This window comes from Colletotrichum paranaense (genome assembly GCF_030867605.1).
Source record: "Colletotrichum paranaense strain IMI 384185 chromosome Unknown Scaffold_8.1, whole genome shotgun sequence".
NCBI lineage: Eukaryota > Fungi > Ascomycota > Sordariomycetes > Glomerellales > Glomerellaceae > Colletotrichum > Colletotrichum paranaense.
This window is the reverse complement of record NW_026848966.1, coordinates 742272-755293: the sequence shown is the minus strand read 5'-3', so window position 1 is coordinate 755293 and position 13022 is coordinate 742272. Positions and strand designations below refer to the sequence as shown.

General features: G+C 53.9%; 4 protein-coding genes across 4 annotated transcripts; 3 read left to right on the top strand and 1 right to left on the bottom strand.

The window, feature by feature from the left end:
• Nucleotides 1–2143: 2143 nt before the first annotated feature.
• CPAR01_10110 (transaldolase) lies at nucleotides 2144–3414 on the top strand (the record flags this gene model as incomplete). The annotated part of the gene is made up of 4 exons (XM_060494373.1): nucleotides 2144–2213; nucleotides 2384–2667; nucleotides 2727–3110; nucleotides 3178–3414. 4 exons carry the CDS (start codon nucleotides 2144–2146, stop codon nucleotides 3412–3414), a joined length of 975 nt encoding a protein of 324 aa, XP_060346555.1.
• Nucleotides 3415–4116: 702 nt separating this feature from the next.
• CPAR01_10109 (calcineurin-like phosphoesterase) lies at nucleotides 4117–5562 on the bottom strand (the record flags this gene model as incomplete). The annotated part of the gene is made up of 1 exon (XM_060494372.1): nucleotides 4117–5562. One exon carries the CDS (start codon nucleotides 5560–5562, stop codon nucleotides 4117–4119), a length of 1446 nt encoding a protein of 481 aa, XP_060346554.1.
• A 3164-nt stretch (nucleotides 5563–8726) lies between these two features.
• On the top strand, nucleotides 8727–9685 carry CPAR01_10108 (uncharacterized protein; the record flags this gene model as incomplete). Its single annotated transcript, XM_060494371.1, has 2 exons — nucleotides 8727–9462; nucleotides 9513–9685. 2 exons carry the CDS (start codon nucleotides 8727–8729, stop codon nucleotides 9683–9685), a joined length of 909 nt encoding a protein of 302 aa, XP_060346553.1.
• A 1283-nt stretch (nucleotides 9686–10968) lies between these two features.
• On the top strand, nucleotides 10969–12984 carry CPAR01_10107 (FAD binding domain-containing protein; the record flags this gene model as incomplete). Its single annotated transcript, XM_060494370.1, has 5 exons — nucleotides 10969–11395; nucleotides 11469–11893; nucleotides 11944–12577; nucleotides 12636–12757; nucleotides 12817–12984. The coding sequence occupies 5 exons, from the start codon at nucleotides 10969–10971 to the stop codon at nucleotides 12982–12984; spliced, it is 1776 nt and encodes a 591-aa protein (XP_060346552.1).
• Nucleotides 12985–13022: the final 38 nt, after the last annotated feature.

Sequence of the window (13022 nt, the reverse complement as noted above, 5' to 3'; positions counted from 1 at the left end):
GCACGGGAAGGGTCTACACCACTGTCTGAGTATTGCGAGATGAACCGGCCATGACAACCGAGGGGCAATTGAGGCGGCGGGCGGATCTGACGGATAAAGTCCAAGGGTGGTAAAAGTCTTGGGGGACCAATGAAGAGCGATGGCGAGCACGTGGTGGAAGGCGAGAAGCACGATGGACTCTCGTAGAGTCGTAGACGGGAGGATGGGCTGAGTCACAATGCCAAGTTGCCTTTGGTTTTGCGCAATTTTGGGGGGCCAATTCTTTGGTTGAGACGAGGCCCAGACCCAAGTCGTGTAGAAGAGCCTTCAAAACGATTGCGGGCGGTATGCCTCTTTCATTGACGGTCCAAGAAAGGTACGGATAACTAGGCTGCGGCGATGGGTTATTTGGGCCGAAGGAGATGGCTCATATTTCCGACATGAAGACACGACGGCAATGGACGTCTCAGGCGAGCTAGCCAAGTGCCTGTAATTAGGTCGCATTCTTACTTGCTAAAGTCCAGTGTTGATCAGAAGGTGCCGGAACGGACGGGGGGCCACCTACGGCGACGGCGGGATGGGAACGGCGATGGCGAACGGCGGCGTGTGACCCAGCAACTTTTGACATCGCCTAACACCGAAGAGATGATACATCTAATCCCGCCCATACGGTACTTTGAAGGCTCTGGATCTCGAGTCGGGCCTACAAAGACGATATCTCTACTCTTCCGGGTTCCTTCTGTTCGCCCCATATTGCAAGAACCCAGGCAAGCTACTTTTTCCGCTTTTTTGACGCCTCAGCCGATGTCTTCTTTGGTTTTCGTCTATCAGGAACGACGGATTACTCTGGTAAACGGGGTTGGTTGTCCTGAGCCACTCGAAAATCCCATCCACGGATCGCGATTCGCGATTTTTCTCCGTTTTCTATGGGTACCATTACGTCGGATTCCCTCTTCTTAGGGCCTGTGCACGTACGAAGAAGCAGCAGCCTCGCAGTAAGCGGGTAAAACCAGAGTTCAGAAAGCGTGAGAGCGATTTTTTAAGAAACCAGCCTTGGCTAGCATTGAGGATATCCGACAGGGACTTGCGACAGCCAAAAAGCGGAACCGCCGATGTGAAATGTCTTTGGGATCCAGCGAAAAGTGACATTCAACAATAGATAAAAAGGACAGCAAGCAGCATTATTCAAAACTGGCATCGAGTTCCACGGAAAACACTGGGGGTATGACGATGGTTCTGGGTCATGGAGGGGCGACGGCGATGGGGGCTCCTTACCTGACGGATACCTCTATCGCTGGGTCGTGCCTGATGGCTGCAAGCTGAAGCAGCAACTGCACCACCAGCACAGAGCACAGCACACCTCTGCACTCTGCAGCAGCCTTACTCACGGCCGTCTGCGAGGTGTGGGTCACCACGACGTAATAATACCCCGCCAAACGGTGGGCGGGGAGGGAAAAAAAAAAAAAAAGGACAGGCCGTGACGGTCACGGTGACGGTCAATTGCTGATGTAAGTAAGTCTAAGCACTCGAAGCAGAGAACATCCAAAACGGTACAGAGTACGGAGTAGGGGCCGAGTGACGAACCAACATCCTGCCTCTCCAAGCAGTCTTCAAGAAGTCGAAAAAGAATTTGATCGACATTCTAGAAGAACCTGCATTGAGCAGCCTAGGTAGTCAGTTGAAATGGCACAAGAAACATTGGGTCCATGTTCCGGAACGGCCAGGGCCCTTGATCATGGATACGGACGGGATTCTACAGCATCACAGCCATTCAATGTACCTGAGATACCTACCGTCAGCTTCTCCCATCTTCGGGGAAGGCGCGGCGGTTTTTGCTCATGTCATGTACCAAGGTCCAAAGGTACGAAGTACTCTCAGATACGTGACACTCTTAGACCCACACTAGGGGGGGCCACCGTCTATCGTCCGGGCGTGTGAGGTGTGAGGTGTGAGAGGTGCGAGGATGAGGGACAAATTACCCCTCGCCCCGTCCCCCGGGGGAGGTACGGTACGGTACGGTACGCTTGTTCCTCAACAAAGATCTACTACTTCAACGACCTTACATCCTCTCTTCTTCTTTTTCCCTCCTCTCCTTCTCTCCTCTCTTCCTCCTCAAGTCAATCTCCCACCAACAACCGCCACAATTCCTTCATCAAACATCACCATGTCTTCTTCTCTCGACCAGCTCAAGGCCACCGGCACCGTCGTCGTCAGCGACTCTGGTGACTTTGCCTGTCAGTCCACCCCGCCTTCTTCCTCCCCGCCATTCCCCCAAAATCTCTCAAAAACTTCCTGATCACCACTTTGCCACCACAACCTCGATCCATCACAGCCAATATGGGTCAATGGATTGAGGCATGATACCAATATACAGAGGACGTTTGCTGACTCTACGACTATACAGCCATTGCCAAGTACAAGCCCCAGGATGCCACCACCAACCCTTCCCTCATCCTCGCCGCCTCCAAGAAGGCTGAGTACGCCAAGCTGATTGACGAGGCCGTTGCCTCCGCCAAGAAGCAGGGCGGCTCCGTCGACGAGCAGGTTGACAACGCCCTCGATGCCCTTCTCGTCGAGTTCGGCAAGGAGATTCTCAAGGTCGTTCCCGGCAAGGTCTCCACCGAGGTTGACGCCAGCCTCTCCTTCGACACCAAGGCCTCCGTCGACAAGGCCCTTCACATCATTGACGTACGTCTTGTATCCCGACGTTGGATAGTTTTGAGCAACTTTGCTAACATCCACCCCAGCTGTACAAGGCCCAGGGCATCTCCAAGGACCGCGTCCTGATCAAGATCGCCTCCACCTGGGAGGGTATCAAGGCCGCCGAGATCCTTCAGCGCGACCACGGCATCAACACCAACCTGACCCTGATGTTCTCCATCACCCAGGCCATCGCCGCCGCTGAGGCCGGTGCCTACCTCATCTCCCCCTTCGTCGGCCGTATCCTCGACTGGTACAAGGCCGCCCACAAGAAGGAGTACACCAAGGAGGAGGACCCCGGTGTCAAGTCCGTCGGCACCATCTTCAACTACTACAAGAAGTTCGGCTACAAGACCATTGTCATGGGTGCCTCCTTCCGCAACACTGGCGAGATCACCGAGCTTGCCGGCTGCGACTACCTCACCATCTCTGTACGTTTGCCACCTTTTATTGTAACCTCAAATGCCCCAGAGAACCAGTAACTAACACGTTCACCAGCCCAACCTGCTTGAGGAGCTCCTCAACTCCGACGCCCCCGTCCCCAAGAAGCTCGACGCCGCCGCCGCCTCCAGCCTCAACCTTGAGAAGAAGTCCTACATCAGCAACGAGCCTCTCTTCCGCTTCGATTTCAACGAGGAGCAGATGGCCGTCGAGAAGCTCCGCGAGGGTATCTCCAAGTTCGCCGCTGATGCCATTACCCTCAAGGACATCATCAAGCAGAAGGTCCAGGCATAAATTACCTGTCCTGATGCGGAAGCGATGTCACCAAAAAAACAAAAAGCCACGCCCGCGGGCGAGAGAACTTTCCCGTTGGGAGGAGGATACATATCATGATGTGAGAATGACTTAATGAGAAGGAAAACAAACAATTCCACCCCATCATACACATAACACACATCCCAGCAAACGGCGCGTCAAGTGATGGAAGAGGCGCTGAGTTGTGTGGAAGTCAACTTATTATTTTTTTTTTCCAGAGGGAGGCATAAAATCACAAAGATAGACTGCTTGGTAGCAAAAATCCGAGAAATTGGTCTCCCAATGTCCTGAGTTCAGAATGCGAATTTGAATTGCTCTAATGACTAAAACGCCTAGTGGGATGATGATGACGATGCTGTCCTTCATTACGGTAGTTGCTGCTGGTCGTGTCCCTATGCCTTGTGGGGGCAACTTATTTTGTACAATGAAACGTCTCTTGGTGGTGTGTTAAAGACGTTGGCGATGACTTCTAGGTATATCCATTTCCGTCGTTCCCCTCTCTTGAGATGGGGAAGTGTTGGGCAGCCAGCCCATACGCATGCAGATGCAATTGTTTCTTCTCGCCTTCGTTTCTGGGTTGTCCATCTTGGACATGCAGTTTGCTTGATGCACTTCTTTTTTCCCCTTTTCCTCTTCTTATTGAGAGACGATACGTCTGCCTTGTTCAGGGGGGACGCGTCTCTATGACTTGGCCTCGTCCACCTCCTCGCTGCTCTTCTTCCCCTTCTTGCTCTTCTTGTGCTTCTTGTTCCTCTTCTTGTCCTTTCTCCCTTCGTCCTTGTTGCACTTTGTGCTCTTGATGGCATGCGTGACGCCGCCGTCGGCAGACGCCTCGATGACGAGAGCAGTCAGCTCCCCGCCGTTGACGCAGCCCGAGTCGAGACCGAACGTAAACTTGTCAATCTGCAGCCCGCGCTTCGAGTCGTGGCCGTAAGCGACGGCGGTGCGGGGCTCCTTCTCAGGCAGCGCCTTTTGGTGCGCGTTCCACGCTTTCGGCCAGCTGCTGGAGCCGTCGCGGCGGTCGGTGGGAATGGCGATCTTGCGGTCGTGGGGCTTGCGGCGGCGCTCGTGCTCGCGCTGGATCATGGTCTCGGTGACGCCGGGGGCGGCGGTGTGGGTCCTGCGGTAGTCTTCGAGGGCGCGGTGGGCTTCTTGCCGGCGGAGCTCCTCGCGCGGGTAGACGAGGCCGCGCATGTTCATGACGGCCCAGGGGTCTTGGTGTTTGAGGGAGAGGCCTGGGACGAGGCCTGCGTGGACGACGACGAGGTTGCCGCCGATGGATTCCACGGCGCCGACGTCGAGGATTACGGGGAGGGTGGAGAGCCACTTTAGTTGCTTGCGGGTGAGGGAGCGGGCGGTGGCGCGTTCTTTGGAGTCGCCGTGGGGGAAGATTGAGGGTTCGAGGTCGTCTTGTTCGGTCTCTTCTAGGGAGGCTTCGTCTTCGTCTTCGTCCTCGCCGTCTTCTCCTTGGCCTTCGGCCTCGGGTGAGACGTTGTCAGTGGGAGGTTCTTCAGGCTTCTTGTCCTCCTCCTTGTTCTCCTCGGCCTTGGCTTGTCCTGCCTCCTCCTCTCGCTTGTTGACGGGATTACCGTGAGCGTCCGAGTCGGTAACATAGGTCGTCTTCATGTTCTGATGCGCCAACAGCACGCGGTCCTCGTGGTTTCCGCGTACGGCGGAGGCGCCGAGGCGCATGGCCAGATCGAGAACACCGCGGGAGTCGGGCCCCTTGTTGATCATGTCGCCAGCAAAGACGAGGTGGTCGCCGCGGGACTTGTCAAAGTGCAGCTCCTCAAGCAGTCTGTCGAGTGAGACGCGCATGCCGTGGACATCGCCGACGACGATGAGCCTGCGGCTCGGGTTCTCGCGGGAGGGAAGGTGACGCCCCGGGAGTGTGGCGATGTGGACGGAGAGGTCGGTGAAGCCTGGGCGAGCGGTCTCGCCGTAGGACATGGGCGCATCGGCTGGTGAGGGCTCGGATGCTGTCTTCGCGGCGGGCCGGCGACGGATGGCTGATGTGAGGTCTAGGGAGGCGAGGCGGGCTGCCGCGAGGAAGATTGTGGTGAGGATGAAGAAGGCGGCAACGCAGACCACACCACGCCGCGGGCGGGTTGGGGCTGGGAACGACATGGTGGTGACCTTCTTTCTCTGCGGATTCTGGTGTGTGCGTAGGTCTTGTTCCCTTTTTTGCCGTCAAGGTTTCCCGCTGCGCAATGTGTTGAGACGAGACGAACCAGCCTGCGTTTGATTTGCTGAACCCACGATGAGGTCTGAACCACCACTTATATGGGATTCTTGTCGTCTTTCGGAAATAGGGCGTCGAAGCGGGTTACCCTGGACCTTTGACGATGAAGACCTCGTGGGTTTTGTATCCGTAATGGTGGCGATTGGCGCCTTTCTGTACCCGTGCCGCCGTTATCGACCCAAGCTTAAACCGCCGCAAGCTTTCGTTTCGAGATTGGGTTTACGCGTGCGGGATGTGGCGCCGGTGGAATGGACGAATTGGAGACGGGACGAGACGGAATCGTTATTTTTGACGTATGCGGATGGTTTGACAGCGTCGAAGGTTGTTCCCAAGGTCGAAAAGTATGGGATTCTGGGGGGTAAGGAAGGCCGCGTGTACGGAAATGGGATGTCGCTCTCTCTTTTTTTTCGAGTCGTTCTTATCGCATTGATGGAAAGGGGCCCGGCGCAGTCGTCGTCGTCGTCGTCGTCCGACAGGGGTGGCTGCGCATGCGTGGATCTTCAAGGAGAATTAGGGTCGTCGGAGATGTATGGCCTCCAAAGTCTTGTATCCTGGGTATCCGTAAGGGAAAAGGTAGGAAAAAAGAGAATAGGAAGAAACAAACAATGAAGAAACCCCAACCGGAAAGGAACAGGCTGACAAGGACACGAGGGAAAGAAAATACCAAGACGTCTGGGCGGAAACGAGGGGAGGAGGGTGGAAGGATGAATGGAGGATGCCGTGCAGATTTCGCCAAGAGAATATGGAAGAGAAATCCGAACACTGGTGACTGACCAAGCTTGCTAGGACCGGAGTTAGGTAGGCAGACTCACTTCAGGTCCTTAGGTCCTTCAAGGCTTAGGGGCCAAGATGGGCTGTTTGCGTCGCCAAGTCGAGTATTTTGAGTGCAGATTCGGTGTAATCCGCTGCCAATTTGGTGCAATTTGCTTGTCGACTTCTGGGAAAGTCGGCACGCGACGTGGCATGCGACCCCTGCGACCCCTGCAAGTTCCCGCTGGGCGCTTTCCCCGTCCCGTCAGCAGCGTCAGCACCCTGCACCTTGCTGATCTGCACCCAAATTAACCCAACTCTCTCTTAAAACTGCGTATCCGTACTTACCTACATAGTATATACTGCCTGCACAACTGCACAGAAGCCATCACTGCTGCAGTCAGTCAGTCTGCAGTTGCCCAGTCCGTGGGCGAAGGATCAAAGTGGGCGGACTCGCTCCCGCTGCAATTGGCTCGGATTCGTAGGAAAAGACGGCGGCGGGGCGGGGATGGGGCAGGTGGGCGGAAGCTCAGAATACTTCGTACATTGTACTTCAAGTTCCACGTCGCTCAAGGTCAATTCCTACCCTGGTGCCATCACTCTTCTCAACCTAGAGTTGCTTCTTCTCTACGGATAGACTCGAGGCTACTGTTTGGGAGGAATCCCCAGCTGATCTACAATCGCTACTGCTGACGATCGGCAGGGCTGAGTCTCCAGCCTTGAGTAACCTATTATCATCTACTGAGACACAGACCCTTCGCGCAACATTCTTCTCATTCTGCGCCCGAGTCCCACTCGACGGGACTGCCCGTATCACACATACAGCCATCCCCCACGGAACACCTACCTATTGCTCCAGGCACTGCCATTCTGTATCTTTTCTCAAGGCTCCCAGCGGCGCTCTAACACCAAGGCGCCAAGGGAGTACGTCACTGCGGCACAGCATCCCATCTCATAAGTTCCTCAACCAAACCGAATAACCAACCTCTCCACCCCCTGTCTGGTGCGATAGTTGCGGCCTCGGCGTACACCCTCTTTGGAAGGTCGACTTGCCGACTTATCCAGAAAACTTGGAGCTAGCTTGGTTGGCCTCCAATATGTCTTAGAAGAACGTTAAGAAAGAAGAAAGTTCGAACTGGGGGCGGCTTGATAGAGTTGAGCCCAGTTTAGCAGAAAGTCTGCCGTGCAGGGCTAGTAACGGCAGCTAAACTCCCTACGTTTAAGCTCATCCCGGCAAATAATGTGGTTGCCAAACTTTCCACATCTTTGGAAAGCAACCGGTAATGCGCCGGCTTACTCTTTAGTTTAGAGAACTTGGAGAGCACTTGCCAACTCACTCTAGCCTTTGCTGGCTACATCTGATGCGTAGGGGAGGCGTTCAAAAGTCTAGAACAAGTTTCTTCCGCGGCCGCAACGACTATACGACGCCATTGTCAGAGTTTAGTGGTGCTGAGTTGTCGGCCACAAAGCGCCACTTTCGTCACAGTCACAGGGTCAACATTAGCCAGGCCTGTCCACAAATGAGTGCGTTTGGAGAAAAGAAACCTCCAGAGCGATTCCCCGTTGAGAGAAGACGTCAAAAATATGCTATTGCTCGAATTGGCAAAAGAATTTGACCAGCATGGGGGTCGAACCCACAATCTCCTGATTCCACGGTGTGTCGTAGTCAGACGCCTTGCCATTGGGCCAACCGGCCAGACAATTGAAAACATCTCAGATGTCCGTCTCGGAATCGGGGGCCGGAATGCGGCATAAGTAGTCCGCAACCCTCCCGCCGCGTTAAGTTGTCGGCTTTGTGAGTCTCCTCCGGTCGAGTGCAAATCGACCTCGAAGTTAAGGTCAGGTTTTTCGGTTCCTGAAGCTAAGCTTGTAGATGCGAAAGAGGTTGGTCACTTCCTTTGGACCAAATAACATGGAAGATTGTGAACTTCGAAGCCGGCATAAACAATGCTTCTGGATTTACAGCTATGTCTTCGAGAGGAGCTGTTTCAACAACGCAGTTAGTCTTTGACAACCCTTTATTGTTCCTTGTTAGCTAGCAATGTCTTGGAATACGGTAATCTACAACACACTCTGTCTTGAGTCCAAGAGAATCTTATGGCTTCCTCAGGTCTACCTAGAGCTACCTGCCTGGGACCTCCTACTCATTGCCAATACCTTAAAAGAACCCGGTCTGGTCTAGAGGTCGTTCACCACGCAGACCTCTTGTGAGGAAAATAACACGGATCTTCGAACTTGGTTCAATTGATTTCTGACAGATGAGATATAGCCACAAATGCTTCATCGTTTTATAACCACCATGAAGCCGCTTCTGGCAACCCTCCGACAATCGCTCTCAGTAGGCACTTACATACAGAAGTCTGACACAAACACAAGGATGAAGACACTCACAATAGCAGTAATCGGCCCCAGAGGCTGTGGTAAGACAACATTTATCCGATCCCTATTCGAAAACGCGGGCGACTACGTAGCCGCCCAAGATGACGACATCAGCATACACACAGCCAACCTCGATGATCAGAACCTCCAATTGCATTTCATTGACACACCCTGCCTCTCTCCCGACAAGCGGCATCTCCCAGACATGGAGACACTCGACTACATCAAGACCCGGCTCAAGTCCATGGACACACAGATAGACGGCGTCATCTACCTCCAGCGCATCATGGATCTAAGCAACGCTAACTACGCAGCTCGTAACCTGGACGCTTTTTTGAACGCCTTCAAGTCCCGTGAATTCCGGCACGTCGTCGTCGCTGCCACAAACTGGGATCGTGTTACGAGTGAGGCTGACAGCTTGGCGCTGGAGGGGTACTTCCACGATCATCTGGACCGCGAATCTTTGGCCAGTTCACTGGGAGTACGGATCCAGCGAGCTAGGTTGAGCGGCTCGACGGACGCGAGTTGGGATCTTTTGGAAAGTATGAGGTATGTCGAGACGCCGGAGCCGTCTCCGCCGCCTTCAACACCGCCACCTACCCCGGCTTCAACATTACCTTCGTCTCCCGCCCCCGACGCCTTTTGGGTTCCTGGTGGTCACGATTGCGAAGGGCCATCGTCTGCTACAACTAAAGACATCCGTAAGGATATGAAGTCGAGAAAGGGATTACTTTTGTACTGAAGGGAGATCCAGCAGCAGAACACCTCCAGCAAATTCTGACCGAGCTCATGTCAGATGGCGAGGAAACTGGCGTACGCCACCGAGTTGAAGGCGAGTTGCCTTGTGGTGACGAGCAGGTGACGGCAAAATCTGAGTAGGTTGCACCGAGGCTCCGTTCGAGAGGCCCGTTTTTCAGACGTCCCAAGATGCATCGTAATGTAAGTTACTCAAGTGGTCGTTGTTCAATGCTGCGGGACAGTATCATGCAAGGTGAATTGTAAGCTTTGTGGTAGCTATAGGTGATACCTTGAGGCGTAAAAGATGTATCTCTCAAAGGTAGCCGCAGAAAAACGTCCATCGTGTGGCACTTTTGCACACATTTTCTTACGATTATCGTCGTAAAAGGCGGCACTGGTATTATCATGTACTACCTAGGTATCTAGTGGTACGCGGTCGATGAAGAGTCTTTTGGCGAGCTTTGGGTGTGCGAAACTCGAGTTGCACAATATTCATAGTGTCCTAACGCACCTTAACCATTGTACCAAAGAGGCGGTTGAGGTCTTGGAGAGTTCCAACTGCCGACATGATTCAAGTCGCCCATAGTGTGTTTGCATGCAGTTTGTCGATGTTGGAACCATGAAAGGCCCAATCAAGCTTGCCAAGGGCGTTTATCCTTCCAGAGTCTTTTATCCTTTAAGTACGTCACATAGTCCTTCATGTAACAAGACAAAATCCAGTCCTGGTTGTGTATTGCGGTGCCAAACAGTACCTACTCTTCGGCCGCTGACGTGATGTAGTATCTCCATTGTATAGACTATGAGACAAGATAGGCTGATGACTGATGAGGATACCTTGTGAGGCTCTTGTCTAGAATGAAACATGACTACAGAACACACGATGATGGCTCACCGCTCGCATGTTTCGGGTTGGCCAACGCCCGGCCAAGCCACAGCCGAGTCTGACACGTAACATACGGTAACCCGTTGACGAGCTGTAGCGGCTAGATGAATCTCACCCTTCATCACGGTCTCACTAGCGCCCCGATACAACGTGGTTAGGATTTTGCTTGCCGTCTTGCAGGAGCTGAAAGATAACCGAGATGCAGTGGGATGCTTGATCCTCGCGAAAAGGATTTCTCGATTGGCAACATCATTGCCTGACATCTCGCAACCAACGAGAGTTCATCTCGGGCAACTGCCCTTTAGAGACGACGCCTCACGACGCCCCGTTGCAATTTCGTTGTCTCAACCCCAGTCCATTCCGTGCCGCTTCGGCAGACTTGTTTGCTGCACAAACATCGTCCACTCCAGGCTTCCTTCGACGATCGCGACACTTTATAAACTCACGATGCCTCGGCCTCCAAATCATGATTCTGTTCAGGTAAGACCGTAGCCCCGGAGCTTCAAATCCTAAGAGTCTCAGTCTCGTCACTTGAAAAACTATGTTGCCGCACATCGCAAGATATCTCTTCTTTGGGATCGTGTCCCACGAATCCCTCATCCCAGCCCAAGACTCCTCCTACACACCAACATGCAAATCCTACCCGGGCACCGCTGACTGGCCCTCCGCAGCAGAATGGGCCCGCCTCGGCGAGTCCCTCGGAGGCGGACGACTTCTCCGCCCGTCTCCTCCGGGAGCTGTCTGCCATCCCGGACAGGACGCCTACAACGAGACCGCCTGCGCCGACGTCGAGGCCCAGTGGAATTCGTACGAGCTCCACGTCGACGACCCCGTCTCCGTCGTCTGGAGCAACTTCGCTAATGACTCCTGCCTTCCTGAACCGGCTTATCTGTGCAGCGGTGACGGATACCCTGCGTACGTCGTGAATGCTACCACGCCGGAGCATGTCAAGATTGGTATCGATTTTGGTATATTGCGTTTTTATATCTGCATCCGTCCCGTGTGTGTGCTTGGTGTATGAGTGTTGACTTGGGTTTTTAGCGAGGAAGAATAATGTGAGGCTCATTGTGAAAAGCACCGGGCATGATTACCTAGGTAGATCGATTGCCCCTGGCTCGCTCTCTATCTGGGTGCACCATTTGACGGGCATCGAGTATCATGCGGATGATTTCAAGCTCTCAGGGAGCGATATCACCATACCAGGAAGTGCAGTAACTGCCGGAGGCGGCACCGAGATGTATGACCTCTACAAAGCCACTGCCGAACACGGTCAAGCCATTGTCGGCGGTACCGCTAAGACGGTGAGCGTCGGGGGGTATGCTACCGGAGGCGGCCACTCGCTGCTCGCGCCGCGTTTCGGTCTGGCGGCGGATAATGTCTTGCAGATGGAAGTCGTCACGCCCCTCGGCGAGATCTTGACTCTCAACGAGGCTCAGAACGCTGACCTGTTTTGGGCTATGCGCGGTGTAAATATCCTTCATTTTTGAGACCTTACCTTTAGTACTGACTTACATAGGGAGGAGGATCAACGTTTGGGGTTCTCACCTCAATCACCTTCGCAACACACCCGTCCCCCCCAATCACCCACACGGCATGGGCGATGCTCACCGAGCTCAGGTCACCCATCATTCCAGACCTGGCCGCCTACTTCCTCTCAAACGTCCCTTCCCTCGAGAAGGCGGGCCTCGCAGGCTACGCCCTGATCAATTCGCACATGCCGAACCCTGTCAGCTCCCCGGGCCTCCCGCCGAACGCGGCGGGCGTCATTGGCATATCCCTGATGCAGGATGACACGGACCGGGAAGAAGTGAACAGGATCTGGACGTCAATCAACCAGACCGTCATGGAGCGCTGGCCCAATGTCACCTTTGCCAAGATTACCACCGAGTATCCGTCCTGGCTTGACTTTTATGATAAGAATTATGACATGAACAAGGGCGGTATCAACAAACTGCTGGCTTCCCGTTTGCTGGATGAGGAGGCTTTGACGGAGGATTTGGAGGTTTTGGCTGGTGCAGTGAAGACGGCGACTGATAATGTGGGCGGCATGTATGCGTTTTTGGTATCCGGGAAGGGTGTGCACAACGCGAAGCCCAGGGGCGGAGGTGATGCGGTTCACCCGGCATGGAGGACTGCCTACATCCTTGCCAGTAAGTTATGTTCATTACTGTAAGAGGAGTTGCCCGAGCTAATCATTGTTTTCCATAGTCACTGCTGTTGGATGGACTTCGTTCAATGAGACGTCCAAGAGTGAAGCCGAGAAGAGCGTTTACGATTCAGGTAAAGGCTTTCGACAGTTGAGGCCTGGTGGAGGATCCTACTTGAATGAGGTAAGCCAAGCATAACGTTCGAAACGAGTAGTCTTGGGATCCTCATTAATGTGTCACAGGGTCTGTCGTATGAGGAAGACTGGCAACATACCTTTTGGGGCACTAACTACGAGCGCCTTCTCAAGATCAAGAAGACCGTCGATCCAGACGACGTTTTCTGGTGCCAGCCCTGTGTCGGGAACGAGGGATGGAAGCAGAGGAGTGACGGGCAGCTTTGCAGAGTCTAGGCTGGTACACTGAGAGGCTGTGTTTGTCGAAACGTTGT